General features: G+C 40.6%; 1 protein-coding gene across 3 annotated transcripts in view; it reads right to left on the reverse strand.

Annotated features, from left to right (window-relative positions):
* ATAD2B (ATPase family AAA domain containing 2B) overlaps nucleotides 1–11,989 on the reverse strand; it is a 123,895-nt gene extending 111,906 nt beyond the window's left edge. For all 3 annotated transcript variants that reach the window (XM_081592614.1, XM_081592613.1, XM_081592612.1), the window contains exon 1: nucleotides 11,456–11,989. In XM_081592614.1, coding sequence (XP_081448740.1) covers nucleotides 11,456–11,671 — 216 coding nt within the window. In that variant the 5' untranslated portion in view covers nucleotides 11,672–11,989. The remainder of the gene's footprint in view (nucleotides 1–11,455) is intronic.
* Nucleotides 11,990–16,196: the final 4,207 nt, after the last annotated feature.

The following is a 16,196-nucleotide window of genomic DNA, read 5'->3' on the forward strand; positions in this document are numbered from 1 at the left end:
AGATCCTCAAAGAGAAAAGAAAAAACAGAATAGGAACAGCCCCTGTTAGATCAGAAAGTATACTGGTGCCAATCTGTTCCAGTTTCCTTTATAAGACAGATTTTCCTTCCACCTTTTGAAAAAATGGGTACTCCTGTTTTCATGAGAAAGCTTAAAAGTGCAGTCAATTTCTTTTTCTTTCATTTGTAAAAAGAATTCACAGAGGCAGCAGTTACCATGACTTCAGAAAACAAAACTCACACTGCTATTTATTTTCTTAAAGCCAATACTATTCTACAAAGTCTTAAAACTTCAGGCACACAAAATATCCTCAAATATCCCAAGAGCAACAGCTTACTAGTTTAATATTTCTAAACAATCATCATGAAAGACTATAGAAAGGGAAAAAAAATATAGAAGTGAGCTGAGGAGTTATAAAAAGATAAAAAATAGTCTATATCTCTTACAGTTTAAACTGCAATTTTCTTCCTGGAAGATAATATCTTTTTATCTGAAAATATTACATGACTTAAAATGACAAAGAGACAATGGGCAGACTAAAACATGCCACAGACTTAAAAGAGAGAAGTCTCCTATTGCAGCGCTACCACCGTAACTCAAAAACTACTATTTACTTCACGCGCTGTGCTTAGTCACTCAGTCTGACTCTTTGCAACCCCGTGGACTGTAGCTCGCCAGGCTCCTCTGCCCATGGAATTCTCCAGGCAAGAATACTGGAGTGGGTTGCCATTTCCTCTCCAGGGGATCTTCCCAAACCAAGGAATGAACCCAGGTCTCCCACATTGCAGACGGATTCTTTACCATCTGAGCCACCAGGGCATAAGATTGTTAAAACCAGGTTGAGGAAGTATTCGGTTAGCCAAAAAGTTTCTTCAGTTTTTAAGTGAAAGACATACTTTTCACTTTCACCAAGAACTTTATTGAACAATGTATCCACCATTTTGTTCCATTACCTTCTATTATTTTTCAGGCAACTTCATAATTCCACCTTCCCAAAACTTTTTATCTTACTGAGCAAAGAACTGTTCCAGGTGCCTTTTATAGTCTTTTGAAATTTTTCCATTAAGAGAATTTTTGTAAAGACTGAAATAAATGAAAATCTGAAGGTGCAATGTCTGGTGAATACGGTGGATGAACCAGAACTTACCAAGCAAACTCTAACAGTTTTTGCCTGGTCATCAGAGAAACATGCAGTCTCGCTAAAGGTCTTCATGAAAAAAGATTATGCATTTTCTGTTGACTAATTCCAGACAGTTTTCATTGAGCACTGCTTTTAGTTGCTCTAACTAGGAGCAGTACTTGTTGGAATCAATTGTTTGGAATCTGTTCCTGCTCATAGCAGAGGACTCCCTTCCAACCCCACCATATACACAACATCACCTTCTTGGGATGAAGATCGGCCTTTGGTGTGGTAGGTGGTGGTTCATTTCACTTGCCCTACAATCTCTTCCATCCCACATTATTGTACAGTATCCACTTTTCATCACCCATCACATTTTATTTTTTAAATGGAATGTTTTCATTACATTTAAGTGGAGAGTTACATGCAGAAATGCAGTCAAGGTTTTTCCTGACTAACTTATGTGGAACCCAATCACCACAGCGATGAACATAACCAAGCTGGTGCAAATGATTTTCAGCACTTGATTTGGATATTTTGAGAATGTAGGCTCTCTTCCACATAGTATAACATAAATTGTTCCCAATATTTCACTTTGATTGGTGTCAACTTCAACTGGTCTACCCCACCATGAAGCATCATCCAGTGAGAAATCTCTAGCATTCAAACTTCCCAAACCACTTTGACACATTCCATCAGTCAAAGCACCAACTCCATATGCTATACAAATGTTTTTGTGCATTTCAGTTGCATTTTTACCTTTCTTGAAACAATAAAGCATAATTTGCTGAAAATGTTGCTTTTTTATTCCATCTTCAATATTATAATGGCTACACAAAAATTCAACAATTTTGTAAGTTTGTTTGTTTTTTAATGCATGCTGATGTGACAGCTGTCACAATACAATCTAACAGAATTGTTTCAAATGGAATTAAAGACAACTAAGTGCTACTAGGAAAAAAACCAAACTATTTGACCAAGCACTAAAAGTAACAAATGTCTACAACTACAGCCTGACAGTGGATAGTAGTCTCAAGTAAGGATACTTGCTTGACTTTGTAGTAGTAAGATAACTTCATAAGCTTATTATCTTCAGTGATCCATTCCTTCCACAAACAAAATTTACTAACACCTATTACCGTGTTACCTTGTTCCCAGGTGGCACAAGTGGTAAAGAATCCACCTATCAATGCCGGAGATGCAAGAGACTTGGTTTTGATCCCTGGGTCAGGAAGATCCCCTGGAGGAGGAAATGGCAACCTACTCCAGTATTTCTTCACTGGAAAATTGCACAGACAGAAGAGCCTGGAGGATACAGTTCATGGGGTCGGAAAGAGTTGGATATGACTGAGCACACATGTACATACATATTACTTTGTTAGATACTAAATATACTTGACAATTAAACAGCCTGTCCTTAAAGAAACTTAATTCCTAACTCCTTAAACTAGCCAGTAAAAAGTATGTAAGATGCTTGCTCCTTGGAAGAAAAGCTATGACAAACCTAGAACGTGTATTAAAAAGAAGAGACATCACTTTGCTGACAAAGGTCCATATAGTCAAAGCTATGGTTTTTCCAGTAGTCATGTACAGATGTGAGAGTTAGACCATCAAGAAGGCTGAGCATGGAAGAACTGATGCTCTCAAATTGTGGTGCCAGAGAACACTCTTGAGAGTCCCTTGGACTGCAAGGAGATCAAACCTGTCAATCCTAAAGGAAATCAACCCTGAATATATTCATTGAAAGGACTGACGCTGAAGCTGAAGCTCCAATACTTTTGCCACCTGATGTGAAGAGCCAGCTTACTGGAAAAGACCCTGATGCTGGAAAAGACTGAGGGCAAGAGCAGAAGAGGGCGACAGAGGATGAGACAGTTAGATGGCATCACTGACCAAAAGGACATGAGTCTGAGCAAACTCGATAGTGAAGGGGACAGGGAAGCCTGGTGTGCTGCAGTCCACAGGGCTGCAAAGAGTCAGACTTGACTTAGCAACTGAACAACAGCAACAATTGCCAAAAATGTTGCTTTTTTCCTTCTATCTTCAATATTAAAATAGCTACACAAAAATTCACCAATTTAGTAAGCTTTTTCTTTAAGGCACAGCTGATGTGACACTTGTCACACTACAATCTAACAAAATTGTTTCAAATGGAGTTAAAGATAACTAAGTGCTACTAGGAAAAAAACAAACACTTTGGCCAACCACTGAAAGTAACAAAGGTGTACAGTTACAGCCTAACAGTGGATACAGTCTCAAGTAAGGATACTTGCTTGGCTTTGTAGTGTTAACATAACTTCACAAGTTTATTATCTTCAGTGATCCATTCCTTCCACAAACAAAATTTACTAACATCTATTACTGTGTTAGATACTAAATATACTTGATGATTAAACAGTCTGCCCTTTAAGAAACTTAACCCCTAACTCCTTTCATCAGCCAGTAAAAGGTACAAAAACTTAAGTGCGGAGAATTTTGGGGAGTGGGGTGTGTATTGATTTAGCCTATTTATAGAACAATTTGGCAAAAACTATAAAAGTTTAAAGTATAATATACTTCTGACTCAATATTTCCACATTGCCTAAAAGAAAAAGGTCATTTTTATGTGACATTATTTATAATATTAAAAACATGGAGAAAACCTAACTGTGTATCAACAGGGAAAAGTTAAAGAAGTGAGGTATAAAGATACAACAAAATGTTAAAAAGGTAGCAAGAAGGACAGATATGAAAGAATGTACATGATACATAGTTAAATAGAAAAAATAATTATCATAAGTAGTATATAAGGTATGATTCCATTTCTGTTAAAAGTTTACACATATAGGGAAGTCCCTGTTGATCCAGTGGTTAGAACTCTGCTTCCACTGCAGGGGGCAAAGGGTTCAACCCCTGGGTCAGGAAACTAAGGTCCCACAAGTCATGTGGCACAGTCAAATAGATACAGATAGAGATAGATATATAGATACAGATATATAAATATATACACAAACATATAAATAACCCATACTTACATGTGCAATGGTCTGGAGAGATATACACTAGCTTTAACAGTGGTTATCCCTGGGAAGAATGAACTAGAGGAATCATGAGAGTGGGGAAAGTCCTTCAATTTTTTTCTGCACATTTCCATATTATTTGAAATACTGATTTCATGACTTTAAATAAATATTTTGTCTAAGAGCTGAGGTAAAGAGTCTTGTGTGCTCCTTTACTTTCACTGTCTGGCACATCAAGTCACTCAATAGATACTAAAAATTAAAGAAAGAAACTTGCATTTCCAGTTGAACTGTTGCTTTTAAAATCGTATGGCCTTAGGCAACTATCACTTCTCAATTCTCCCATCTAATAAACTTGGAGACTTAATTAGAAGAGTAAAAACTAAAACATGAAAATTAAGTTACATTTTTAAATTAATTTAAAATACTTCCAAAATTTTAATCCAGAAACTACCCTGCACCAGTTTCTCTCATATTTGTACACGTCTCTCAAAGTTTCCCCTGTTTCTATATACATATTTAAAATTACATATTACAATGTGACACTGATTAAGAAGGTACAGTGTGTTGGGGCTTGATTTTGTTTTTTAAAATTGGATTCCCTTAACTTGCACAATCAAGTATACAACTGCAACACCCACCCTAAGTGTGAGCACTGAAGTATACTTTAAAGGATATTAGTAAGCTATAAGGGAAATGAACTTTCATCAAGAAACTTCAAGGTCCCTGACAAGTGAGCCACTTAACAGAGGTACCAAAATGCTCAATAGAAGTCTGCAACAAGAAGCACCAAGTCTTATTTACTCAAATTGTTGTTGTTCAGTTGCCAAGCTGTGTCTGACTCTTTGTGATGCCGTGGACTGTGGCATGCCAGGCTTCCCTGTCCTTCACTATCTCCCAGACAGTGAACTCAGATCCACTGAGTCAGAGATGCCATCTAACCGTCTCATCTTCTGTCGCCCCCTTCTCCTCCTGCCTTCAATCTTTCCCAGCATCATGGTCTTTTCCAGTGAGTCAACTCTTCACATTAGGTGCCCAAAGTATTGGAGCTTCAGCATCAGACTTTCCAGTGAATATTAAGGGTTGATTTCCTTTAGGGTTGACTGGTTTGATCTCCTTGCAGTCCTAGGGACTCTCAAGAGTCTTCTCCAGCACTACAATTCAATTGGACTTCCCTGGTGGCTCAGACGGTAAAGTATCTGCCTACAATGTGGAAATGGCAACCCACTCCAATATTCTTGCCTGGAAAATCCCATGGATGAAGGAGCCTGGTAGGCTACAGTCCACGGGGTTGCAAAGAGTCAGACACGACTGAGCAACTTCACTTTCACTTTCACTTTCCACAATGTGGGAGACTCTGGTTCAATCCCTGGGTCAGGAAGATCTCCTGGAGAAGGAAATGGCAACCCACTCCAGTATTCTTACCTGGGAAATCCCTTGGACAGAGGAACCTGGTGGGCTACAGTCCATGGGGTCACAAAGAGTCGGACATGACTGAACGACTTCACTTTCACTTTCACAATTCAAAAGCATCAATTCTTTGGCACTCAGCCTTCTTTATGGTCCAACTTTCACAATCACCAAGTCCCCAGACTTAGTCTTTTTATAGGGATTTTTTTCCCAAGCCATCTTTAAAATAGTAGGAAACAAAAATATTGCCAAAATATTATCTTCACATTATATGCCTGCTCCTCTCCCTACACCCACCCCCTGAAAATCAGGCAGCAAGAAATTACTGAAAAAAATCACTATCTTGTATTTCATATCCCCATAGGCTACTGTTCATTCTTCTAATCTCAATACTAAATACTACAACTCCAGATAGTCTAGTAAAAATCTGCCTATATTCAGTATTTTCTGACTGTACAATGGCAGCCTTCTTCACTTTTTCAGATATTTGTGAAAACTGAATGAACAGCATCAAACAATAGTGATAAATACAGATGAGACAGTAAGAAACAGATGTGTAAAAGACAACTAGACTTAAATATTACCCTACTGCTAATGCCTATTTCTGGAAAAGGAAATGGCAACCCACTCCAGTACCCTCGCCTGGAAAATCCCATGGACGGAAGAGCCTGGTAGGCTACAGTCCATGGGGTCGTAAAGAGTCGGAGACAACTGAGTGACTTCACTTTCACTTTTCACTTTCATGCATTGGAGAAGGAAATGGCAACCCACTCCAATATTCTTGCCTGGAGAATCCCAGGGACAGAGGAGCCTGGTGGGCTGCCGTCTATGGGGTCACACAGAGTCGGACACGACTGAAGCGACTCAGCAGCAATACCTATTTCGCCTTCTACAGGCCACTTAACCTCTTCAGCAATTCAATTTCCTCAGCTGTAAAATAAGGATACTATCACCTGCCTCATGGGGTTATTACAGGGGTTGAATAAGACAGCATTCACCACCAGGTATGAGATGCTAAGTAAACCTTAGTTTACTCCTCTCCTTATTAGAATACCATCAAATGGGCCAAATTGTTGGGCAAATTGCAACATATAAATACAGCAAAAGTGAAGACCACCGATATGAAAATAATTTCAAATGAAGCTACTTTACATTCATTCATTCAAAAACTCTTTACTGGCAGTCCAGGGGTTAGGACTTAGTGCTTTCACTGCATGACCCAGGTTCAATCCCTGGTCAGGGAACTGAGATCCTGCAAGCTAAGTGGTGGAGAGGGGAGAAGAGGAGACTATTTATTGAGCACTACATATGGAGGGCACTGTTGCAGGCACTCAGGATATAGGTGTGAACATGACAATCTCTATCCTTAAAGAACATCAAAGAGTTCCACTCAAAACTTTTAGTGAGTAAAGGATTAAAACTCTTATCACACTGAGAATCCATGTCATCTGGCCCCTACCTTGAATTGATTTATTCTGTTAACAATTTCTCATGTATATTCCACATGCTTACTTAGAGCCATGAAGGCAGGGACTGTGTTTTATTTACCCTCTATTCTCAGAGTTCAATCCTCACAATTTTCACCCACTAGATTGGTTACTTATTATGCTATTCATTCACTCATTTAGCAAGTATTTATTAAGCATCTTCTATATGCCAGATGAGGTACTAGGCCCTGGGAATACAGCAGTTGTGGGGAAAATGAAATATAGTGCCTGGTCCCAGGGAGCTTATAGACTACTCTAATAGAAGAGTCTAGGAGAGAAAGACTTTAACCAAAGGTATATATTCTACCTACAGATTAAACAATCTAAAAATGAAAATTAAAAAAATCTTATGCCAAAATACGTACAGCTCAAAAGCATCTGAAGTTTAGAATCTTACAGCATATACTCAAAATATCTAACAGCTAAAACAAATTACGACCTATTAATTTTAACATAGCTTTTCTATTGTTTGACATAAGCCACATACAACACTTGCCTCTCTAAATTTGTCTAATGCATATTTAAATAAAGTTAGCACATTTTACATATGGCTTTCCCCCACCTTTGTACTTCCATAGAACTTTTAACCCAAAATTCTATATGTTTTTTTACTCAATGACTCATTTTTCACAAAATTCTCCCCCAAAGCAGACACATAACAGAAACATAAAACATTCCTAGTACAAGATCAGAAACCCAAATATCAAGAAACCACTCAGGAACGTACACAAATGAAATCTCATTATGTGTGTCCAAAAAGAAATGCCAAACACATAACTCAAAATAATGCGGCACTTTCCTGACGTGGAACCTTAAAGAGACAGGATCACTCCTCACTCAGGTGCAGACACTGGTTGGGCTCCTTACTTCTCATAACAAATGTTAATCCTACCACCTGTCCACTGAGCTTTCAGAGGTTACAGGTTTACCTATAATCAGTATTTAGAAGACATGCAATCAAGGATACATCCAAGGATGGTTAAAAAGATTATCTGCCAAGGAAAATGACTTGAAGAACTAATATGCATTCACTTCTACAAGTGTAAATTTCATCCATGACCTAAAAAACTACAAGTCTGTATTTCTGGACCACAGAAATGGCCAACAAATGAATTTTTTTAAAGTTTCATTTTCAGTTCAATCCTGGAGATAAGCCTATGAACTTTATGGCTGCTTTTAGTTCAAAACTGTGACAGGGGAAATTGTTTTACAACATTACACAATACCACCTATATGGTGCTCCATATGAATTTGACATAAGGAAAAATTTGCTCTACTCTGAGGAACTTGTATTTTTCTCTACTTATCTGAGAGTTATATATATGGTTATATTTCCCTCTCAGACTTCTTTTCCATGTTTAACCCTCAACTTCCACCATGCAGCTTCTATTACACTGGCAAATAAATGAATGTTGGAAAATAAAAAGTACAGAATGATAAAAGAGCCTATTAAAGAAGGCCTGAGAGGTTTTCTCCTAAAAAATAAAAATAAAGCAGATTTACCTATAAAGTTACTCAAGATATGTATTTTGATTCTCTCAACTAAGATTCAAAAAGCACAAAAAGCCAGTAACAAGCCAAAAGTACCAACAAACAGGCCTAAAAGAGATTAAAAAAAAAAGAAGTTGAAATATTTTTTAAAAACTGCTTTCTAATTCTGACTACAGCATTAGTTTGCTGCAAGTGACTCTTAGCAAATAAATGCTAATTAACTGACTTAAAAGAGGTCAAGTTTTATACATGTTAAACAAGCAAACCCAAGCATATAAGAGAAATTATTACACAAGAAACTGCAGACCACAAGTCAACTTGACATTAAAATAGTGTAGGCACAAAAAAATTATTCCAATAACCTACAGTATGTATCATGTTTATTTCACCACCCTACACACACTTAGGGAAAAGGCAAAGCTATGACAGCTCATGGTCCTAAAGCTTTTTAGAGCAAATAAAATGTCTCTAGACACAGTGGATCAAATGGTATAAAACAAGAGGACAAACGGGGTGGGGCCCGGGGTGAAATCAGCATCACCTGTAAAGTGAAGAACATCACACAAAAATAGAAAAGGGGGAATCTCTTCATTTCATATCATATCAAGAGGAATACATCTCTTACTACAAAAATAAGTCTCCTAAAACAACAGCACAAGCAACCCTATTTTCCACCAAATAAGTCTTTATTGATATTAGCAAACGTCTAAGACACACAGACATAGAGGGTGCCTTTTAAGTACACCAGAAAGGATGAGTCAGGAATGCTAAATTCTTGCAACAGAAAACAAACTTGAAAGCAAGAGCTTACCAAACCCAAATCAACCCATTTCAGAAATATACAGCAAAGAAATATACTGCATGCTTCATAAATAAACAGTCTATAAACTTAAATTTAGAATTATAACTTATCCTTTTCTAAAGGACCAATCACAATACAGGATTAGTAAATATCTTAAATTTCTCAGCAAAAGCAATTAGATCATTCCATCATCCACTCGGGTCAGAATACAAATCTTCTTAAAGTGGGAAAAAACAATATTTCAAAGTAAATATTCATTGGCCTTCTGTTCATGGTCTTTTTAAAACATTTTGAAAGGATCTTTGAAACAGTTTCATTAGTATCTCTCTGGAAAGAACTCTAACATCTTTCATTCTTCTAGCAATTTAAAAGCTACCACATGTTCATTTCCACGTTAGATTATTGATTCCTTGCCTTTTAACATCTCCATAACAGCTGCTTGACAAATTACCTCACCTCATTCCTCAGAGGGGTAAGGACAGCATAATATCCATGAATTCAAAAATGGGGCCACAAAATGATCAGTGACAGATGAGCTAATTGCTTCAGATTGAGACACTGCTCTAATAGACAAGGCATTCATAGCATGATACAATTAAATGCTTACACTCTAAATATTTTATTTGTACTTAAGGGTACAGGGAAAACCTATCTTCCTTTTATTTTAAAATAGATGTTAGCTTCAGAAAGTCAGTAGGCTTGTATGTGTTTGGAATAATTTTGACAGAGAGTCGAGTTTTCAGAATTATTCTGAATAGTATGCACAACTTCCAGACTTAGCCTCTTATTTCAACCCAAGAAAGCTGTAAGACCCAAAATAGTCTACTCACAGGGCAACTTAAAAAATATTTTCCAGATTTTTAGCAAAGTAAAGGCCTAACATATTTTCAAAGATACAACATATTTCAGAAAAGTAAAGTAAAATGTAACTATTGTATTTGCCTTAGTTCATTCTGATTAGTGTCAGAACAGTATGAGATACGGAGAAAAAGCATACACAAACATAATCTTGCAAACCCCTATAGAAAATATTGCTTTCCTCCCCGAAGAATAACAAAATGGTGTGGATTTAAAGGAGTTATTTTAAATGAACAATGTCCAGTCAAATTAAATTACTCTTAGAAAATTAGCCTCTCTCTAGACAGAAGCAACACTATCTTTTCTAAATTCATAACCAACCTCATAACACAACCTTATCGATTCCTTTAAAGTGATAAAACATACGTGCTAGCTTAGAGCTTTACCTTGTAATAAATTTCGGTATCTACCACTTTAAAAAAAAAAATACTAAATCATCACCGGTGTTCTTCAAATGTCACTTTCGCAGTAATGGGACAACGGTGGTGTTAACTCCCCTTTTATAAACTATTCGTATTAACCAGACGAAGACACCCAAGAAACTAAACAATCTGGAGATGACAGTGCCTACTGCCAATGATATTCGACATGTTTCTTTCGACGTGCCCCTTTTGCGACCTGAAGGCTCTACTAGAAAACTCTACCGAGTCCTTTCTAGAACCCTGGTTAGCGGGCTGGCTGATTCTAAACATCACGTTTGATCGCTCCTGCCTGGAGAGGCGATAGTGTTGATTTTGTTTTTAAAGTTGCTGTCAGAGCAGCTACAAACTTTTTTCAGCATCCCTGCCTGGCTGCCAACTGGAACTCTCCGCTCACTTCCTCACCAGCTTGAACCACCCCCAAACAGTTTGAGAGTAAGCTGGAGTTAGACACCGGCAGGAGCTGACACACTTTACAAGAAGGGTTTGACACCGCAGAAAACTTTCACTTCTCCTCTCCAGCCCTTCCAAACGGGGACTCTGGCCCCTCGCTAGAATTCCTCTCTCAGGCCGGACAAGGACACAGAAAGCAGGCTGTTCTGATGTCCCCGAAAAGACAAACACCCCCCACCCCCCCGCAATAACCCTCACCCCTGGACTCAAGTCCCGTTCTTCACACAAAAGAGCGCGGCCGGCAGAGCTGTCGCGGCCCTACCTAGCCGGCTGCCACCCTCCACCGCACCCGCAGACCGGGTCTCCAGCCGCCCGAGCGGTCCCCACCGGAGGCTTCCTGCCCCGACCCGGCCAGACAAAGCCCCGGCGGCCGGGCCGACCTGCCAGCCTCCGGACTCGGGCCGCCGCGCTCTTACCCGGGCCTCGTCCAGAGCGACGCCGGCGCCGCTGCTTCCCCCGGCCTTGGCGGCGGGGCAGCTGGCAGCGCGGGTCTTGGAGGAGCGGGTCCGAGAGGAGATGAAATGGCTGCTGCCTCCGGTCGCCCCGGGCTCTACACCGGCCCCAGGCCCAGGCCCAGGCCCAGGCGACTTAGATCCGAGAAGGCGCAGAGAGCTCTTCCGGGTGTTCACCATGGTCCAGCCAGGAGGACGGGGTCCACGCCGCGCACGCGGCACCCGCCGCGCCGGGGAGACCCAAGGAAGGCCGGCCCGCTTGCCGGGCAGTCAGGGCCAGTGAAGCCGGGCCGGTAAAGACAAGCCGACCCAGACTCCGTGGAGCGCAGACGAAGACAGGCGAGAGTAGGGCAGAGGAAGGGAAGTCAGCGTGCGAAGACAGGTAGCGGGAGACGAGAGTGAAGCTCCGGGCCGACGGCTCAGACTCTCTGCCGGCTTCGCCCTCCTCAGCGGGAGCCGAGCGGAGCCGCCATTTCTGCCCCTTTCTCTCCCGTTCTCGCTCTTGAGCTCCGTGCGTCAGGGCTCCAGCGCCGCAGGGCCGACGAGACCGCTTCCGGCCTGGCCACTGCGGGGCGCTGCAAGGCCGGCCAGCCCTTCTCTTGCCGGCTGCTCCCTCCTCTTCTCCCGCCCCGCCAGTAGGCCCCGCCCAGCAGCGCGCTGTCAGAGCTCGGCGGCCACGGAAGGGACGCTCTGGGCTGTTAGCTCTATGGTTTCCAGGTCTGGCCGGCCGCCGAAGAAGTGAAGATGAGAAAAACGAGAATGTGCTCGGGACGAGCTAGCATGCTGGGGTCGGTGGTGGAACCTTCATACCTGGCCAGGCCTGGCTACCCCAGCATCCCCACCGTCACCCCAGGTACCCTGGATGGAACCAGAAAGGACTGTCAAAGGCCGAGGATAGAGGGGTACCGGTGAAGACGAGGGCGTGGTGACCTGAGTTGGAATCCCAGGGATACCCAGGGACCCCAAGGCAAGACACTGAACTTGAGTCTTACTTTTCAGGGCTACAAAAATATGAATGATAATTGTGATAAAAACAGATCTGTGCCGTATCTGGCACATGGTTAAGCTTAAGAAAGAGCTAACGCTAGAACCCTGCGTCTTTAAACAAAGCAAGGCACTGTCGTTTTCTATAACCTTAACCAGACCTAAGGCGGAGTCCACGAAGAGTGAATTCTTCCTACTAAGCGCCTCCACTGCTTTCTGCCCGGGCAAGAATTAAAAATACAAAAAGCTGAGCACAAAGATACAAAATGTGCCATTTAACTTTCATAGAAAAAGGTTAAGGGACACAATGTGAAAAGCTATTCTGTAAATAAGAATTATGTTCATTTCCAAAAATTGCTTCGCCTAGAACAATTGAAGACTCGGGAAAAGTCTCGTAAAAATCAACAAGCTGAAACAAAATTAGAGAATTCCAGCCATCCAAGCTACTAATTGTTCAACAAAACTGTATAATGCACTGGGAATGGAAATGGTTTTTCTATTGGAGAAGCAGTACAAATTCCAGGAAAGCAGACAAGTCCCTCTTATACTAATTTGCATACCACAGCCTCCCCAGAACACTTCACCCACTATTTAAAACTCGCCTCTTGGGTATGGAGACTTCATAACACAAGACTTCAATTTTCCTGTGTCAATTAGCTATGAGATCCTTGAACAAAATAAAGTTTCATTTCCTGCAGAAAGAAGCTGGCTTTAAGTATTATTTGAAGTATCCTGAAAAGGAGTATGGTATGCAAATTAGCATGCAAAGGACTTGCTTCTGTGTTTGTTTTTGTAGTCCTAAACTGAGAAAGCCAGATTGTTATTTGAGTTACCACAACCTAGATCAAACCAGTCAGAACTAAAGGAAATCAACCCTGAATATTCATTGGAAAGACTGATGCTGAAGCTGAAGCTCCAATCCTCTGGCCACCTGATTTGAAGAGTCAACTCACTGGAAAAGACCCAGATGCTGGGAAAGACTGAAGGCAGGAGGAAAGGGAGCAACAGAGGATGAGATGGTTGGATGGGATAACTGATCCAAGGGACATGAGTTAGAACAAATGCTGGAAGTTAGTAAAGGATAGGCAAGACTGGGGAGCTGCAGTCCATGGGGTCACAGAGTCAGACACAACTTAGCTGGAGAAGAACAAATGCCAACAATGTTTCTTTTGTCCTTCCATCTTCAATACTGGCTACACAACAATTACCAATTTTGTAAGTTTGTTTTTTTATGCATGATATTGTGACAGCTGTCATGATACCATCTAACAAAATTGTTTCAAATGGAGTAAAGACAACTAAGTGCTACTAGGAAAAAAAAAACTATTTGGTCAACCACTAGAAGTAACAAATGTGTACAGCTACAGCCTAACAGTGGATACGGTCTCAAGTAAGGATATTTGCTTGGCTTTGTAATATTAACATAACTTCATAAGCTTATTAACTATCTTCAGTGATCCACTCCTTTTGCAAACAAAATTTACTAACACCTGTTACTGTGTTGGGCTTCCCTTGTGGCTCAGCTGGTAAAGAATCTGCCTGCAATGCGGGAAACCTGTGTTTGATCCCTGGGTTGGGAAGATCCCCTGTAGAAGGGAAAGGCTACCCACTCCAGTATTCTGGCCTGGAGAATTCCATGGACTGTTTAGTCCACGGGGTCACAAAGAGTCAGAGATGACTGAACAACTTTCACTTTCATTACTGTGTTAGACACTAAATTAAACAGTCCTTTCTCCAAGAAACTTAATGCTTAACTCCTTAAATCAGCCAATAAAAGGCATATAAGACACTTACTCATTGGAAGAAAAGCTATGACAGACCTAAACACCATATTAAAAAACAGAGACGTCACTTTGCCAACAAAGGTCCATATAGTCAAAGCTATGGTTTTTCCAGTAGTTGTGTACAACAATACCATTTACTGGGCTTCCCAGTTGGTGCTAGTGGTAAAGAACCTGCCTGCCAATGCGGGAGACATAAGAGACACAGATTCAATCTCTGGGTCAGGAAGATACCCTGGAGGAAGGCATGGCAATCCACTCCAGTATTCTTTCCTGGAGAATCCCATGGACAGAGGAAACCTGGTAAGCTACAGTCCATAGGGTCACACAGAGTCAGACACAACTGAAGCAACTTAGCACACACGCACATTTACTGTTTATTCAAACCCTAACTGGTGTCAGAAACTCTGTCAAACCAGGAAATATGAAGTGTTGTTTGTTTTTTTTAACAACATAGTTCTGGCTCTCAAAGAGCTCACAGACAAGAAGGGAACAGAAACAGGCAAGGAAGCAGTAAGGTGCCGAACAATGTGATTAGAAAGAGTAAGGCAGAAACCTCTAATTCAAGCAGAGTTTAGAGAAAGCTGAGAAGTGATGACTTCTGAAATGCGTCTTGAACCACAAAATGGAGAAAGAAAAAATGAACCCAAAAAAAGGAAAGTTTGAAGAAGATATGAAAGAGTTGCTTGTTTTACACAGTATAAAGAAAATAGCTGAAAACTCAGGTAAAATCATTTTTAAGCCTTACTTTAAACTATATGAGATGCTGCTGCTGCTGCTGCTAAGTCGCTTCAGTCGTGTCCGACTCTGTGCGACCCCATAGACGGCAGCCCACCAGGCTCCGAAGTCCCTGGGATTCTCCAGGCAAGAATACTGGAGTGGGTTGCCATTTCCTTCTCCAGTGCACGAAAGGGAAAAGTGAAAGTGAAGTCGCTCAGTCGTGTCCGACTCTTAGCGACCCCATGGACTATAGCCCACCAGGCTGCTCCATCCATGGGATTTTCCAGGCAAGAGTACTGGAGTGGGGTGCCATTGCCTTCTCCGTATATAGATGACAAGATGCTAAAAAATACTTAGACCAAAAACTAAGTCACAGGAGGAACCCAGACAAGCAAACAAAGCTGTAAAGACAGCTTTCACTTTCAGTACATTTGCTCAACTCCAGTGAGCTTGATCTATTATTTCTCTGCCTAAGATAGAAGAGACAGAAGACAAAGTCCAGAACCTGCTTAAGTTACAGAATCTAATGTACCTTGCAAAATCCTGGTACAAAAATGATACACCTGAAAATAAGGGTGAATTAGAAATAAACTATCCAGAACTTCCCTGGTGGTCTAGTGATTAAGACTCCAACTTCCAGTGCAGGGGACACCGGTTTGATCCCTATTCAGGGAAATAAGATCCCACATGCTGAGGGGCAGCTAAGCCCTGGGTCTCAAGTATTGAGCCCAAGCATGACTTCTATATATATAAAAAAAAGTAACATGGACTTCATATATATAAGACTTTCACTCAGTGAATGACCTGGTGAAGATTATAAAAAGCAAACAACAGACTGGAAGAAAATGTTTACAAATCACATATCTCACAAAGGACTCATCTAAAATATAAAAAGAACTCTCAAAATTGAACATTAAAAAAACAATCCAATTAGAAAATGAGGAAAAGATCAGAAGAGCTATTTCACCTAAGAGGATATATAGATGGAAAATAAGAATATAGAAAGATTTCAACATCACTAACCGTAGTGACATGCATATTGAGACTATGATGAGTTATTGAGACTACATACCTATTAGAAAAACTAAAATAAAAATTAGGGTTTTTTTTAATTTACCAATGCTGGTGAAGAGGCAAAGAAACTAGATCATTCAATCACTGTTGGTGAGAATGTAAATGGTACAGCAAATCCGAATCTGAAAAACAGTTTGTTTCTTAAA

The sequence above is a fragment of the Giraffa tippelskirchi genome, chromosome 4, assembly GCF_054371585.1.
Source record: "Giraffa tippelskirchi isolate mGirTip1 chromosome 4, T2T-mGirTip1v1.2.pri, whole genome shotgun sequence".
In the NCBI taxonomy this organism is placed as follows: Eukaryota; Metazoa; Chordata; class Mammalia; order Artiodactyla; family Giraffidae; genus Giraffa; species Giraffa tippelskirchi.